The sequence below is a fragment of the Pseudophryne corroboree genome, chromosome 6 (assembly GCF_028390025.1).
Source record: "Pseudophryne corroboree isolate aPseCor3 chromosome 6, aPseCor3.hap2, whole genome shotgun sequence".
NCBI lineage: Eukaryota > Metazoa > Chordata > Amphibia > Anura > Myobatrachidae > Pseudophryne > Pseudophryne corroboree.
Window position 1 is genome coordinate 671,919,219 of NC_086449.1, and position 18,171 is coordinate 671,937,389.

Consider the following 18,171-nt stretch of genomic DNA (forward strand, 5'->3'; position numbering starts at 1 on the left):
CACAGGTGCCGTTCCTACCCAGCCCGGCGTATGGAGTTTACACCGGGTGTCTGCTATACTTAAGACAGGCCGACTGCTGGCCGAATACACCCGGACCGATCACCTTAACAACTCCGGATATACCAGCTTATAGCCTCCGTTTGGAAAGCACGGAGGTACCGGAGGTGGTGTGGATCGGGCAAGGACGGCACATCGGGACTCCCCGCACGGCGCGGCATCAATTTCCTCCGCTGAGGCTCCGGTGTGTGTCTCTACCCAGATAACGGGACAACACCAGGGAGCAGGGACCGAAGAAGCTCCTGCCCAGCGGTATTTGTGCATCTTAAACTCTTTTTTTCTTTTCTTGCAGCAGCCGTTTACTGCCACTAATTTGTGACACATGCAATCCTTCAAAAAGCATACAGCCGTAAGTGATTCTTGTTCAGCTAAAATATCTAACAGCCTTATATTTTTGTGCACATATTGAACCCAGCACGTTTTATGACCTTCCAGGTGCTACTAATAATTAATTGTATGCAAATAAGATCATCTACAATTGGTGTTTTTATTATAATTTGAACACTGAGCTACAATACAGTGTATACTTATATTATTGTGATGTTTTAATATTGTTACTTACCCCCGGGAGGTTGTTGTAATTCTTATATATATTTTTTTTTTAAATAAATGTTTTCAACTTTCTGATTGTCAAGCGCCACTTGTTATTTGTTTGATAGTTTTGTTTTAAGGGACTGGCAATTCCCTTTTATAAGAGGCTGCTGACAATCACAGTGCAGTGCTACTCACCGGAGCGCTTAGTCTCCTTTTTTTCATATATATATATATATATATATATATATATATATGCAATATCATCCAGCACTCCAGTCTCCAATTATCCGGCTCTGGTGCCTTTCTCCGGGGTAAACACCCCATGTATGAAAAATTTCAATGTGGTAGGTGGCACTCTGAGACTTCTTAGGCAATGGAAATAGCGTGCATAAAGGCCCTGTGGGGTGTGCTTTATTGGTGACGTTTCGGGGAAAACTCTGAGGAAGGGGAGTTATCCCCGAAACGTCACCAATAAAGCACAACCCACGGGGCCTTATGCACGCTATTTCAATTGCCTAAGAAGTCTCTGAGTGCCGCCTACCACATTTAAATTTTTTATATATATATATACAGGTTGAGTCTCCCTTATCCAAAATGCTTGGGACCAGAGGAATTTTGGATATGGGATTTTTCCGTATTTTGGAATAATTGCCTACCATAATGAGATATCATGGTGATGGGTCCTAAATCTAAGCACAGAATACATTTATGTTTCATATACACCATATACACACAGCCTGAAGGAAATTTTAGACAATATTTTTTATAACTTTGAGCATTAAACAAAGTTTGTGTACATTGAGCCATCAAAAAACAAAGGTTTCACTATCTCACTCTCACTCAAAAAAGTCCATATTTCGGAATATTCCGTATTTCGGAATATTTGGATATGGGATACTCAACCTGTATATATAGGGAGGGGGGGGGGGCACCAATATTTATCTTGCCTCTGGGCAAGTGGGACAAACTTACACCACTGGGTCTATTTGCCATGCCTCTAGACTTGAGTCTCCAGCAGCAGATTCACTAAAGAATGGTACATTTTAAACAAAATTGTTAAAAAATAGAATTTTGTTTTTGCAAATGAAAAATAAAATAAAAAAATCTTTATAATATTAAAGCATTATTTCCTTTACAGCACCTCTGCAATCAACCTGAGGTAACTTTACACAGTATAAGACCAAGAACAAACCAGTGTGATTGTTGTGCATGTATTTTATTTCCTCCTCAGCCACAATTGTCTATCTATTGGCTTGCTCTTCTGAAAGATGAGATGCCACTTCCCAGGATGTACATCAGATAGTATGCACAGTAATATATCTAAAAAGTGACAACTGGAGATGTACGTGGACCCCCATGTTTTCGTTTTGGTTACTATTTATTGTGTTTTTGTTTTGGTTAAACCACCTTTAATTGTTTTGGTTCGGATGCTTTTTTGGATCGGTTAAAAAAATTGCTAATCATTGTCAAAAATCATTAAAAATCGATAAAACAGTTGAGACTGTATCATTTTTTAAATCCAAAACCCAAAATTTGGATTGAAAATCTGGGTTTTGGTTCGAATCCACAAAATTCAGGTGAATTTGTATTTCTGGAGTACCAAACCACACATCTCTTGTGGTAACACCCCTTAACAGGAGTTGTGCTACTTACTTGCATGGGTTTCCTCTGGGTACACCGGTTTCCTCCCACAATCAAAAAATATATGGTTAATTGGCTCCCAACAAAATTTAACCCTAGTGTGTAAGTGTGTGCGTGTGCATGTAATAGGGAATATAGATTGTAAGGTCAGTTGGGGCGGGGATTGATGTAACTGCCCAAAATATTCTCTGTAAAGTGCTGTGGAATATGTGTGCATTATACAGTATAAATACCTTGTAATAAATAATAAATACTGTCTGTAGCATGTGAAGTATTTGATCCTGCATGTCCTTTCCTTTGCCAAGTCTCATTTGGTACAGTTTCCAAAGCAGAAACAGCCTGAAATTTATAATGGGTCTTTCACACATACTTTTTTTCGATAGTCTCATATCTTATATTAATTAGCTGATCAATTCCAAATGATAACATTATGATTGCTTGAGTAATTTTTATATGACCACATAGTTGGTCGTAAGCTTCTGGTCTGCTTGTAGTGATAAACGCCACCAAGTTATAACTGGAAAGCTGCATCTTGTATTGACATTTCCACAGTTGATAATTGTCATTATTTAGTTTAGCTATTGTTAGTGTAAGATCTGAGATGACATCCATTTTCTTTTATTTGATACAGTTTTGAATTATTGACATACACTTTCACGCATTCGCTTGAAGATTGCTTGTATACCTATTATTATTATTATTATTATTATTATTATTAAAGTTGCATCAACTATGCAGTGAAGTTTGTGGGATAAACCCTACTGTGACCAGAACATGAAAACTTCGTAATATAACAGAAAGTGAAGGATCAACTAACACAGAGGTTCTCAAACTCGGTCCTCGGAGGCACACACAGTGCATGTTTTGCAGGTCTCCTCACAGAATCACAAGTGAAATAATTAGCTCCACCTGTGGACCTTTTAAAATGTGTCAGTGAGTAATTAATACACCTGTGCACCTGCTGGGTTACCTGCAAAACATGCACTGTGTGGGCCCCCGAGGACCGAGTTTGAGAACCTCTGAACTAACACATTTGTTTTTACACAAAGGCAGAATACAACTTATCCAGTAGCTGTTGCCACATTGGGATAAATTTACTAAGATGGGAGTTTTTCAAAACTGGTGATGTCGCCCATAGCAACCAATCAGATTATCTCTATTATCTTATAGAAGCAGCTAGAGAAATGTTAAGTAGAATATAATTGGTTGATACAAGCAGCATCATCAGTTCTTAAAAAAACTCCCACCTTAGTAAATTTGCCCCATTGTATTTTACAAAGTAAATAGCATTAGCTCATGTGCATACTTACTATGGTATGTAAATATGTAGAAATATAAAGGAAACATACCAAATTTACTGTAGATCTTGTAAATGGACAATATAACAGGGACAGCTAATTTATTACACAAATCAAATGATCTATTACTGAGACTACACAAATCACCACCACAGCGGTAAATGTTACTAATATCTGCCTTTGAGGCCTTTTCTCTGAGATGGATTATTAAATGTAATCATTAACATAAATGTTGTTTTAGAAAACTTTTCCTTCTCATTGACTGTGTTTCTAAAGATTTTTTTTAAGCTAATTTTGTTTAAGCTTTAACTTATGAACAGTAAACGCAAACATAATTATAAATAACAAGGTAGGTGTTTGGGGGCATTAACTAATTAATGATTGGAAGTAATGTAAATCATTGCAAAACATGAATTCTAGAAATTCATACTGTCTCTGCAATGTGCGGTGACAGCATGAAAAGTATTTAAGCTTATTGGTGTATATGGAGGGAAACCTGGAACTAATTTATTAAATGTTTATATTTATTTATTAAAACAGTGTTAGGGATATTCAGGGTCGTAACTAGGGGTGTGCAAATGCTGCACTGCATAGAGTACAGGGCTCCGGCGGAGCATGACATTAGGAACCTTCATTTGACGTGTTCCGGATCACAATCCTTCCTTTAGGAAGGAGGTTCGGGGTTGTGAAGAGGTATCTGATCAGATCCCCCCGCTACCCCGTAGGTAGGGCTCCTTCAGCCGGATGCTGGGCTCTTGCATTGGAGGAATGTAGAATTGCTCCGGTGTTTAAGTATCCATCATTGATGCTGACACAAAGTTGGATACTTAATTATCGGATGCCATCTGACCCCCAATAATGAATAGAACCCCAATAATATTGTACTTCTCTTTTAAGTAACACAAAATGTAAAATATACATATGTGTTATTGTATTCAATTAATACATAAAAAAGACGAAAGTTGTGACTTGTGGCCATGTGGCTAATGATAACCAACTAAACTACAAGCAGATACAAGTGAAATGAAAAGTCACCTGCGCCCTAAACGGTGCGCTGCGGAGAGAATACATTACAGATAATTATTAGTGAGTACAAGACAGAGTTGACAGCAGTGTCTCTGGCTCAGTAACTGCAGATGAAACTAGCAGAAATGACACAATTAGGCAATTGTTCAGAAAGCTGGAAAGTGTTCAGCATGGAAGATGGACAGAAGATATATTAAGCATTGCTTGCATTTGAAAATGTGACTGCTATATACACACACAGATTTTTTCCATCAATAAACAAAATTCTTGGGGAAGCTCTGCTACTACATGGCAGATGGGACTCATTCTGGGAGAGATTAGACTTACAGTGATTACACTGTCACATTTGTCATTGGAATTACATACTGCTACATTTTATCACTCAGGAGGCCAAAACAAATCAGAGGAAATACTACATTACCTGCACTTCAAAATTCATGTTTTCAAGAAATTTCTGGTTCATGGTTCTGGCAAACTTATCGATGGCTCTCAGGAAAACTCTGAAACAAATATACATTATGTGAAGTATACCTAAAAATACTAACAACAAAAATACAACAATATGTATTATATATGCTAAATGATAAACAATTGAATATACTGTATTTTATGAACCACATTAATAATGAATCACAATACAATAATCTGGTATGGAATATTTGCTCCAAAATCTATACTTTTAATGCTGGGCCTCACAGCATTTCCCTAGGTGGGTCTTTTTCAGAAAAAACAAGGAGGGTCAGGGCCAATGCAGGGAGTCTGGACCCCCTCAGATGGTGTAACCAAGCAGCAGTCATCCAGTGTAACTGTGCCAGTCACAGATCAGCACCGACCCTGCCCACTCACCATGGCAACAGGTTAAAAGACAACCTTGGTGGGCAATGGATGTGGTTTAGAGGGCGCATCTGGTTACTAAAGACAATAGGAAAGTAACATGCAGCTCTTCCTCCTCACACCAGTGCATGGCTGGACTACTGTGAGAGGCTGAAGGCTGCCCAGCAGCTCCTGGAGTACTGGCTAAGAACCCTATGTGATGAGATGGGATGTGACTTGTTGTCATGTCCCCAAAATATTATACATAAAGGGGGTGACACCGCACACACTGCACCCAGTATCGATACACCACTGGTGTTGCTTTCTGGGGATCACATGTGATACAGGTGCAAGTGCAGTGTGCTCACATATGCACAGGGGATACCCCAGGTATTTGCGTACTGTCACTGCTTATTGCTGCTGGTCAGTACTGCCAGAAAGCTGATCTGGGGCATATTTTACCTAGGGGCTACATTCCCCCCAGACAGTTCTACCACTTCCAGTAAGCCAGTCAGAGTCCATGCACTGGCTTCATTGGCAGTGGCTTCCCAATAGATATGCGATATGCTATATGCTAACTACACATTGAGCAGACAGGCCCAAGGGGAGGTGTGTTCTCTCTCTGGGCCTGGGACTTTGAATAGCAGAAAGCTCTTCAAATGGAAAGCCAAGCCCTTGACTTTTTGCCACCTCTACCTGGCTTCTAGGGGCTGCAGTCAATGCAGTCCCTAGAATACAGTTTTGGTGCACATGCACAATCTCCCAACCTCTCTGTTATGTTTGTTGTGCTATGGGACTGGCAGGCACAGTGACCATCTGCACAGTTAACCAAACTGCTGTACAATCAGACACCCCCACTTAAAAAGGTAGGAGTTGTCACTGGACTGATCATCACTCAGCTGCCCTGGTGAGTTTGTTTTGAATATCTGTACACATACACCTGTACTCCCAATGCAGCAAATAACCACATTTTACACACGACAGACTTTGCTACAAAGCCATGCCAAAACACTAATCCAAACTACATAGTATACTATAAGTGAGCTAAGATGCAAAACTGAGTAAAGATGTAGCACAATGGAGGAAAAGTACAAAAACTAGTTTAAACAGGCAAACAACAGGTTACCAGGTTACATGTTACCTCCGCTATGCATCTTTATACCTAATTTGAGACTTTGGGCCTAATTCAGAGTTGATAGCAGCAGCAAATTTGTTAGCAGTTGGGCAAATCCATGTGTACTGCAGGGGGGGGGGGGGCAGATGTAACATGTGCAGAGAGAGTTAGATTTGGGTGTGGTGTATTCAAACTGAAATCTAAATTGCAGTGTAAAAATAAAGCAACCAGTATTTACCCCGCACAGAAACAAAATAACCCACCCAAATCTAACTCTCTCTGCAAATGTTATATCTGTCACATCAGCAGTGCAAATGGGGCCTAATTCAGATCTGATTATAGCCGTGCAAAATTTTGGATGGCTACGATCAGTTACTCAGACATGCTCCGCCCCGCATGTCTGGCCCTACCTCCCCCTCCCCGCACAAATACAAAATGCCTTTGTACTTGATGAGTTGCTCCCTACCTGTGCAGCTCCTGTGCGCTGGCAGGGAGCTACCCGTCGCTTTCCGGGTTGCAGCGGCTGCATGTGACATCACACAGCTGCCGCGGCCCGACCCCCGCACTGTCCGGCACGCCTGCGTTTCCCATACCGTGCCCCAGAATGGCGGCCAAATGCTGCCAGCTCTCCCCCCCCCCCCCCCCCCCGCACAGCGAACGCCTCTACCTGTCAATCAGCTGTCTGGCATGCGCTGGCGCACTGCGGTGTCAGCGCATGCGCAGTTCAGTCCTGATCGGCTGCTGTGCGAAAACAGTAGTAATCAGGTCTGAAGTAGGCCGATGTCTTGCCCATCTGCTAACAAATTTGCTGCTGCGATCAACTCTGAATTACCCCCTTTATACCAATTCCTTTGCAAAAAAATAATAATAATAATCCTAAATAGTAAACTATTTGTGAACTAAAACAAGACTGAGGAAAAAGTGGAACAAGAAAGAAAAAGTATATACTGTATGAGGAAAAGTATGCAGCATGGGAATTGTGTCTTATGGCATAAAAGGGAAAGTTTCATAAGGACGCAACTCTAGGTCCAACATATATTACACTGTAGCAATATAAGATGGGTCTTATTGGGCATATTTGATAACTAGTCACCTCTGTCACCAATCACCATAAAATTAATGAACAAACAGTATTTGCTAAAACAACAACATAAAAACACATATGAAGGAGACGGTTTAGGTTTTTGCTTCATACAAAAAAATGCTTTGAAGGACAATTTAATTACAGTTTTTAATTTACTACAGAGCATTGCAGACTCCAATATATACTGTATGCTATATTAATGTGCCACCCAAATTATACAAAAATATGCTGTTGTTTATAATCTTCACATATTTAAACAGAATACCGTACCATCCTCATCATGAAAACAAATGAGGCTCCCTCTAGAATACTGGATTACTTTAAAAGTGCTTTCGTTTCTTTATATACCATTGCTTGTTTTGATCTTAATATATAATTGCTGTTGTCTTTTTTGGCTAAAGTGACACTTCTGAATCTTAACCTATTTGTTCATTACGTTTGCAAGTTGTGTTAGGAAAGCAGGTCTATTAGCAGTGTACTGGTATATTTCAGTTTAAGACCGTTGGGAAATTTTACATGCAATATGTCTTTGAAATACTAATTTTTCAATAGCACTATTAACAGTGGAATTTGTTTGCTTTATTGGGTTATTAAGAAAAAATCTGGCACAATTGCATTGTTAGTAAACTTTACTTGACCAAAAAGTTTTTCAAATGAAAAACTAATTTATAGCTTCTGCTATTTTACTAACATTCAACCCTTGAGCAGACAGAAATTATTACCTAACCTAATTGTTTTCCTATAAAAGCTAAACAAACATTGCACCTTTTATGATCCACTAGAGAATGTTTACCTGCCGTGAATACATAGTTCAGTAAATTTGAAAGGTCAAAGTGGACACCCAAGGTTAACTTGTTTTGCTGCCTTCATATTATGAGTTAAAGCAAGTGAGAGCCTTGGGTGTCAACTGAAAGTGTGTAACTATTGTGGAACATTGTTTGCAGTACCAGCAGTACATATTGGAATATCCCTGTGTATTCCTGTATAAATACTTTTATTATATACTTTTTATTTTACACACTTTTTATATAGTTTTGTGCCATGCATCAAGCATATACTGTAGATAATATCTGGAAAAATATTCACATACTGCTCACTGTATATGGTGGCCAATCCTGGGATCGGGATCGGCGGGATCCAGGATTTTGGTAAAAAATTGGCCCGTATTTTGGGATTAGCCAGCCCCCTTTGTATTTCCAATGCTGGGCAGCGTTAAGCATCCTCAAGAGGCTCAGACGCTGCCAGACTCCCCCTGCTCAGCTACCCCTGCCCCCGGCTGTGTGCACTGCACAGTGTGACGTGAAGTCAGAGGTCACACTGGCCTGTGCAGTGGCATAGACCTCACCGTCCGCACTACTTTGTACCTCACCGCCCCGCAGGAAGTGGAAGTCCAGACAATGGTAAGTTGTGTGGTCTGGGTGGGCGGAGGGGAGACACACATTGAAATCAAACCTATTCCGGGTATCCTGGGAATCCCGCAATTGATAATTTTTCAATACCAATTCCCGGAATTGAAAAAATGGCCCAGGATTGGCCACCCTACGACCGACAGTGGAGGAAATCATGCTCTAAGGCCATCATGCTCTCCTCTATTTAAAATGTATGCTCTCATCCTACAGTGCTGCCCATTCCTTCTCTAAACAATCGTATTTCAAGAACCTCATCTCCTCCCAGTCTCCAAACCCCCAGCGTCTCTTTGCCACTGTCAACTCTCTCCTTTGACCACCCCCAGCCCAACTTATTTCTTCACTCTCTGCTCTTGACTTTGCCACCTACTTCACATCCATACTTCACATACAAATTTGACTCCGTATGCCAGGACATCACATCCCAACAGACCCTCAACAACCTGTCCTCTCCTGGCTGACCTCACCTTCTCTGTCTCCTCTCATGACTTCACCTCCCCTGCACTTCCCCTAACAGTAGGTGTCCCCAAGGTTCTGTTCTTGGACCTGTACTTTTTACTCTCTAGGTGAGCTCATTCACTCTTTTGACTTCCAATATCATCTCTACGCTGATGATACTCAAATCTACCTTTCCTCCCCTGACCTCTCCCCCTCTCTCATTACTCGTATCTCCAACTGACTCTCTGCTATCTCTTCTTGGATGTCTTAGCGCTATCTTAAACTTAACATGTCTAAGGCTAAGATGATCATCTTCCCACCCTCCCGCATAACCTGGCACGCAGAGAAGGGCTGTTTGGCGTGAATGAAGACACAGTGTATGAGGACACATCTATAGCTAACCCTCCATTACATGATATCACTTTTTAAATGAATCCTGTCTTTTCTAGTTGATAAAAGAATACAGACTATATTTTCAAAGTGAGGGGCTAGTTATGCACCACATACAAAAGTATACACATCAACATTTCTCAAAAGAAAAATGGCATGCCATGGAACTAACATTTATTAACTTGTCTCTGATACAGAAAGCACAGACAGATGCATACCTAATATAATCGAATTCATCCCTTCACACCAGATTTGGAAATTGATTTGGAGTTACAGTACATGAAGCTTAATGAAACAATTCAATTTGCCCAAGGACAAAATAATCAAGTGCTAATTTAACATCTCTGGGGTCAGGCAGGCAAATGCATGCAGCTACCACTTCTATTATTGTTGGCCTTGTACTCTGTTGAGTGTTGAGCAATGGTTGTGGGTGTAGTATGGTATGCTGGCGGCCGGGCTCCCGGCGACCAGCATACCGGCGCCGGGAGCCCGACTGCTGGCATACCGACAGCGTGGCGAGCGCAAATGAGCCCCTTGCAGGTTCGCTGCGCTCGCCATGCTGCGGGCACGGTGGCGCTTTTTATTCTCCCTCCAGGGGGGGCATGGACCCCCACGAGGGAGAAAAAGTGTGGTATGCCAGCTGTCGGGATTCCGGCGCCGGTATACTGTGCGCCGGGATCCCGACAGTCGGCATACTGAAGACCACCCATGGTTGTTTGTGTTTTAGAAGCTATAATATAATGTAAGCCTTCTTAATAAGAATAGTAGCAAACTGCTTAAAGTAAAAAAGTAATACTAACATGTATTCTACTGCCTCTACATACCCTTGCATGGCAGTTTCTGATTTTCACGGTTGTACATTTAAATGAGTGTTAAAAATTTGGTACATTTGTAGAGATGTACATTTGAGATGTTTTAATGTAAGTAAATATTAAACCATGGTTCCTGGCGTTACCTGAGACCACCTGTAGCAGATACGATAAAAAGTGACAGGACTATATTTTTGTAGTTTATTAAATTCTACATACTGGAAGTGCAATTAAAATTTTGATCCGATTGTCAATTTATAGAGGGACGTGTACCACATCAGGTGGTTCGGAACCACTTGCTTGATAGCGTCTACTGCTTGAACACTATAGCAGTCCCCTGGATCAGTTACCTAAATAGCCCCTTAATTGTGGGTGACTTTGTTCTCCTCTAAATAAAACAATTCAGACCAGGTTATTGCAGTAAAAGAGATAACTAACCAATAAGAGAGACTGTCAGTGAAGAATTATGTTATGTGACCTGATCCAGGGGACTGCTCAATCAAGCAAGTGGTTCTGAACCACCTGATATGGTACACGTCCATCTATTGGGGTGTGAAATATTGGTGGAGGTCTTTTTGTTGACTGCTCTTGGGGGGTAATTCTGAGTTGATCGCAGCAGGAACTTTGTTAGCAGTTGGGCAAAACCATGTGCACTGCAGGGGAGGCAGATATAACATGTGCAGAGAGAGTTAGATTTGGGTGGGTGTGTTCAATCTGCAATCTAAATAGCAGTGTAAAAATAATGCAGCCAGTATTTACCCTGCACAGAAACAAAATAACCCACCCAAATCTAACTCTCTCTGCACATGTTATATCTGCCTCCCCTGCAGTGCACATGGTTTTGCCCAACTGCTAACAAAGTTCCTGCTGCGATCAACTCAGAATTACCCCCTTGATGTATTACACCAGAGGGCACTCTTCTCACCTTTCCTTACACAATATCAATATCAATATATATATATATATATATATATATATATATATACACACACACACACATACACATATATATATATATTTATATATATATATATATATATAAACAAGACAGTACACTGTAATGAAAATTAGGTTGGTGGTGCAGGACCCTGAAGGGGTTAAATATAGTCACAATTTTTTTTTCCAGAAAGGAGGTTCTTTTTATTCTTATAGATCCATAGAAGTCCATATGTTAGCTGCAGCATGACAGCTGTTTCAACCACAACACAGTGGTTTTCTTCAGGGGCATATACATATATTGCACACCCCAAATGTGAATAGTTTATATATATGCCACTTAGAGTATATACATGTACACACAACATTCCTTTTAGGTTGCCAATATGGCTGTGAGGTTATTTAGGCTATCTAGATGACATGACCCTGGTATGCGGGGTCTTGGTTATCTGTACACTGTGCAATAGATGCTTACTGCTTTTTAATAATATATGTATGTTTTGTAAAACAGATGTTTTTAACATTAGCACTAATTATTGTGAGCACTTTTATATTGTACATATTGATTCACTTTTCCATTCAGGCAATTTTCAGTAGCAGCCTGTCATACTGTTTATGTCACTTTTGTTTCATGTATTCACGGTTGTGATGTTGTTGTTTACAGGCATTGCCTAGCAACAATCCCCCACGCCTCCGTATGATAGCCCGGTGGTCGAGCATCTGGTCAGGTGACTGTCCCTGTGAACGGAAGCCCAGATCCCGGAAGCGGAGCAGAGGCGTGGCGTGGACGGCTGGAACAGCGCCAGGTAAGGTATTTAAGTTGTCACCTTTTTGTATTTCACTGTGTGTGTCCTGATGACGGGGCTACGAACCCCAAAACTTAGATAAAGCACCACTTGCTTCACTGCATTATCGTCTCCTGAGTGCCGCCGCTCTTTCCTTCTTGTTTATGCACGGACCGCAGCGTCTGATAGGAGGGCACCGGAGCACGTACACAGCCAGCTTTACTCAGTGAGTGCCGGACGAGACCTTGTTGTGTGTATATATATATATATATATATATATATATACACATATTTAAATACATATCCCAAGTAGAAACTCAGGCACTCCCGTAGCTGCAAAAATAACCTTGCTCCTGTGACTTCCACCTGGGGGGCTGCCCCAGAATAACAATACAGAAAAAATTATCACATTCGCTGGAGCGGCTCAAGCCAAATAGGATCATATTCCTCCCTCCAATTCACTTTCAATATTTTTCATTGTATATGTAGGATAAAGGAAAAACTTCTAATAGTGTAATATATTTTTTAATAAACTTCCTTAAAAATACACAGTAAAAAATGGACTCTCACCCAGTCATATGGTCTACCAACAAAAAGCAGACAACAGCGCATGGATATTTACAGTGTAACAGACGTCCCTGGATCCCCACTCTACCGTCCACCCGGGAGAGCGCTTCACCAAACAGTTCTCAGCCAACGCGTTTCGATACACAAGTATCTTCCTCAAGGAATGAGGAGCAAATGCCTTAGACTGCTATTTAAACCCAGTCTCTCTAATTAACAGGAAAACCTATTTCCAGACATGGATTCTCTAACCATTCTATTTCATATCCTTTTCCCACATATACTCCAGTCCATATAATCCACTCCATCTTCCTATTAATTTTCTCAAAGGCCACTTTTGCCGTTATTTGCAGCGGACTGACATCACTTCCGGTACCGCATCATTTTCAGTCCCACGTCACTTCCAGTCTGGAAATCGGAAGTCCTGAGCCCTTTCTATCCCTTGTTCTTGTAGTGGGGACATTCTTAATAGCTGGACGGTAATCTGTTATCCGTCCCACTTATTTCTGTATAGTTCATGGGCACTCTTATTCACAAGTGTCCATAGGACTGGCGGCGACCATTTTGGAGATGACAATTCCATAGATAACCATTATATGATATCCATTTTTAAGAAGACCAATTTCTAAATATCAAAAAAGAGCTTATTAATCAACTTCTATCTACATTTACAACAATAATTAGATCATTAGAATACAAGATAACATTCTATATTATTTTAATGCTATATAATAGCATAAAATAAAATAAAATTTATAAAAAATTATAAAAATTTATAAAACCCACTTGAGCTCGAAGTCTTTGTTCAGCCCTGATGGTATTAAAGTCTTATATTTGTATATTAAATTCATTTCAGTCTTTGCTAAAAACTGTGCACTTGCTCTGTTCCTTATGCTTGGTCAGTGTCGGACTGGGGCACGCAAGGCCCACCGGGGGAATGCAGGGCAGGGGGCCATATTAGGGGTGTGGCCATTCTGCAGAGAGGGTGCGGCTTGCCACCTCATTAGTTTGACTAACCAATAGAGAGTGCCCCTTCATAAATATATACAGTAATTTCAGCTGCTGCATGCATGATAATGTACCAGATTAATAACAGATTAATAACAGTAATGCACTGTAGAAAATACACCATAACCTAGTATAAGGTAACATATGTATAATGTATAATTCAAGTGCACAGTCTGGAACCTGATCCTTAAAGCAGGAGGTGGGCCCCAAGGCAGTGGGGCCCACCAGTGGTTTCCCCTGTTCCCCTGTGGGCCAGTCCAAGTCTGTGCTATTACCTTTTTCAGACCATAAAAATGTTATATGTGAAATATCACATTGATGGGTCTGTTTAAAGTGCATAGACAGTGCGTGTGTTTCTACCCCTTTTTTTGATGTTCCTTAAATGCTCCGTTATTCTCACCTTTAAAGTCTACTTGTACGGCCAACATAAAATTTATTACAGGAACATTCAATTCCATATACAATATTTCTTGAATGGCATGTTATAAACTCTTTTATTTCTAATTTCCTACCATTAATTTTTACATGTTTTTTTGTTTCCAAATGTATTTTTAACACTCCTGCAACCCTGGCAGGAGCCACATCTATAAAAACCGACTGATGTAACGTTTCCCTGTTTAGGCGATTAAAGGCACAAGCTTCTTACCAATTTAGATCTAAGGTTTGGTGCCTTTCTAAAAATACATACTGGAACAGCTGGTAAATCTTTCCCTATTACAGGGTCCTTCTGAAGTATTTTCCAAGGTTTTTTTTTGAGAATATTCTGTACCTGCTGATGTTGTGACGTATAAGTGGTTGTGAAGGCCCACTTATATTTGTCATCTTTTATATTTCTATCTCCAACTCTACCCATTATTAAATAATTTCTCTCTATTTTTGAGACTGTCTCTAAAGTTGTCATTAATGTTGATTCTTTATACCCACAGGATACAAAGTTTTCTTTCTTCTCTATTTTTTGAGTTCGAAAGACTTCTTGATTAGTGCAATTCTTCTTTAACCATTTAAATTGACCTAACGAAATCGAATCGAGCCAATTTTTATGATGGCAACTCTCCTTACTGCTCTTGAATCCGTGGTTTTAACAAAATTTCTAGTTTTTATTTGCCCTTCTTCTATATAGATTGTTAAATCTAAGAAGTCCACACTTGTTGTACTAATATTGAAAATTAAGATAATATTAAAATGGTTATCATTAAGAAATGTACAAAATTGTTTTAAATTTGTTGATCACCCTTCCAAATAAAATATAACATCATCTATATACTTTCGCCAGGACACTAGGTTCGCCCCATATGGGTTATTGTTCCAAATAGATTCTCTTTCCCATATCCCCATAAATAAATGTGCATAACTTGGGGCAAACCTAGTGCCCATGGCAGTGCCCCTTTTCTGTATATAAAATTCTTCTTTAAAAATAATTATTGAATAAAATGAAACCTATACCTTTCAATATAAAATCCTGTACATCCTTCTCTAATGGAGACTCCAAGGGTATTTTCCATACAGCATCTATGGCATGTTGGTGTTCAATAATTGTATATAAAGAACATACATCTGCTGTAATTAAAATATAATCTTCTTGCCACTCTATATTTTCTAAAGAAAGTTACTGCTTGAAGAATACCAAAAGAGGTGGAGCTTTGAAAGTGGTTACATTTTCGTTTACAGCGCCGAAGGACAAAGCGGTGCTATTGTGTTTTAAAAGAATACTCATCAGTAACACGTGACTCAGAGTCTGGCAGGACCGTATGCTCCCCTCCTCAGTAGATGAAACATCAGAGAGGTTTGTGGATTGTGAGGAGGAAGCAGCCCGCTTAGAGGACCCAGAGACATGGGAATAACCTGGAGTAGATTTCTGTCTAAGCAAAGACTGATTTAATTGTTGCAGCTGGGTAGACAAATTTTCCGCCCAAGGCGGATTTACTATAGGGACAACTTGAGGTGGCAGTGACACCGGAGTTCCCATGGGGGGGTTAAACGGTCCACCAGAGTCCCCAGGAGTGTGGTGAACATAGCCCAGGGTGGCTCCATGGTAGTTACATGAGCTGTAGGCTGACTGGGAGGTGTATGACATATAGCACACAGACCATCACACAATACTTCCCCCTCAAGTAAATCTCTGGAACATACCTTGCATTTTACAGGAGCTTCCAAAGTTTTACTGCCCTTATTGTTAGACATTGTAATAAAGCAACAATTAGGCATTAGTACGATGAAGCCAGACAGAGTACACAACTTGCGGACAAAGTACACAAACAGCGTCAGAATACACACACTTGTGAACTAAATCCCAGTGTACATGACTGTAACACAGTAAAATATCCATATAGCAATAAGTACTGTTTACACTATATTAGAGGACCCTGACGCACCTAGTCCCTTCGGGTATAGAATATAGTGATAGCTACCTTAGATGGGATACACATGAGAGTGAAACCATACAATAGGTACAGGCACACACAGTCACAGTCAATGCCGAGATTATTTTAAAAACAATAAAACTGCACTGGACTTATATATATATATATATATATATATATATATATATATACAGGGCGGTCCTAGACCGTAGGTATATATCAGAATACTCGTACAATATATTCTGTAATAGGTACACTTTTTCTTAATTAACGCTGTCTGTGGTAAGACATGTAGAATACTCAAGTGTCTGTAAAGTCTCAGTGCTGTAGACAGGCGGCTTTACAGGAGAGACCTTGCATCCCAGAGACCAGTAGCAGTATGGTCAGAAGATGGTGCCCAGCATCTCTGTAAGGAACTGAGGGAGAGTGTGAGGCAGCTCCAGGGTGGGAAATCTGCAAGGAGATGGTGCCCTGTGCCGAGGGAGGGGCTACAGGTCAAGCGCCAACTCCCCTATGCTGGGCCTCACCAGTAGGGGCGTTAGTACACCCAACCTGTACTCCTATGCCCTGGCGGATATAGTGGGGTCCCTTTTTCAAGGCTGCCCAGTGCAGCCCACATGTTAGGTGACCTGCTGCCCGCAGGCACCACTCAAAACTGAGCTCTCAGTGCCTGGAAGCGGGGTTAGAGAGGAGGCCCCAATGCATCCTGGGACAGTCAAAGTTTTGCCTGTTGGTGCCTCTGGATCCAAGATCCCGCTCTACACCCTCAATGTATTCCCTGTGGAACACAGTGTACCCCGCTGCAGAAATAACATCTGAATATGTATTATATCTTTCAACAAATGTAATTATTACATTTTTTAGATCAAGCCATGTTTGAGCATTTTTGCTACAGTATATACTGGATAAATATAGACGTGTCAGGTCATTGTTATTGTAATATACCTACCAAGTGTCCAGGCAGGGCCGGTGCTAGGGCGGAAACATAAGCACCGGGATTAGGGGTTTAGGGTTTATGGTTTTAGGGTGCTCCTAAAGAGTAACCCCATCCTCACTAGTAGTGAGAATCCCCTTCAGGTCACACTACACTGACAAAGATAAACAGAGACTGCAAGGAACTTATTATGACATTTTTTCCACACATATATTTTAAGTTACATTTCTGCTTTTTCCTTTTTATATTTTTTACAATCATTTTTACAATCATTTCAAAGCTTTATTTTTACCATTTCAGTTTGATTTGTAAATTTTGTCTTCAAACGCATTAAATTATTGTGCTAATTGCAACACACTATTTGTTAGAGACATTATTGTGATCAGCTTACATCACGGTCATCATACCTAAAACATCTTTTCTTATCCCTTTCAACCCTTTTCCTCAGTTTCCTCTTTCTCTCTTCCCTTTCTTTTGCCCTCTTTTCTTTGTCTCCCCCCTCCCCTCCTTTTTTCACTCTTTATACCATAGAGCAGCACTGTATTTCTACATTATTCACATATTCTGGAGGGAGGACACCTCCACATACAGCAGCGTCATTTTTTCTTATTTTTTCTTCTTTTTACCTTTTTCCTTCCCTTTATTCCCAACACTCTTGTAGAGCACAGTGTTTTTCATTATTCACATTATCATGCAGACATGCCATTACTGTGTGGCATTTAAGTGGATGTGTGGGACCAAAGAGTTGTAGCCACCCACAACCCTATCACGACATGGCCATGTCCTCATTGTATCATGGGCTTGTCATCACTGTAAGATGACCGTGCCTTCTGTATCAATTCATGGATCATAAATCTAAATTAAAATAACTTTTTACTTGTGTTGATTTCCTTCATACTGGCTGTCAGGATCTCATGATTGGCAGTCTGACTCTAGGAGTAGTGGGTGATATAAGTATATGAAGCATTTATACA

The 18,171-nt window shown here is 40.4% G+C and overlaps 2 protein-coding genes across 8 annotated transcripts in view; one reads left to right on the forward strand and one right to left on the reverse strand.

Annotated features, from left to right (window-relative positions):
• DOCK2 (dedicator of cytokinesis 2) overlaps positions 1 to 18,171 on the reverse strand; it is a 1,781,615-nt gene that overhangs the window by 440,343 nt on the left and 1,323,101 nt on the right. For all 4 annotated transcript variants that reach the window (XM_063928256.1, XM_063928254.1, XM_063928255.1 and 1 more), the window contains exon 30: positions 4,978 to 5,056. In XM_063928256.1, coding sequence (XP_063784326.1) covers positions 4,978 to 5,056 — 79 coding nt within the window. The remainder of the gene's footprint in view (positions 1 to 4,977; positions 5,057 to 18,171) is intronic.
• LOC134933211 (ERV-BabFcenv provirus ancestral Env polyprotein-like) overlaps positions 1 to 18,171 on the forward strand; it is a 447,012-nt gene that overhangs the window by 356,186 nt on the left and 72,655 nt on the right. For all 4 annotated transcript variants that reach the window (XM_063928260.1, XM_063928257.1, XM_063928258.1 and 1 more), the window contains one exon: positions 12,211 to 12,352. The gene's annotated coding sequence lies outside the window, so the exon portion shown is untranslated. The remainder of the gene's footprint in view (positions 1 to 12,210; positions 12,353 to 18,171) is intronic.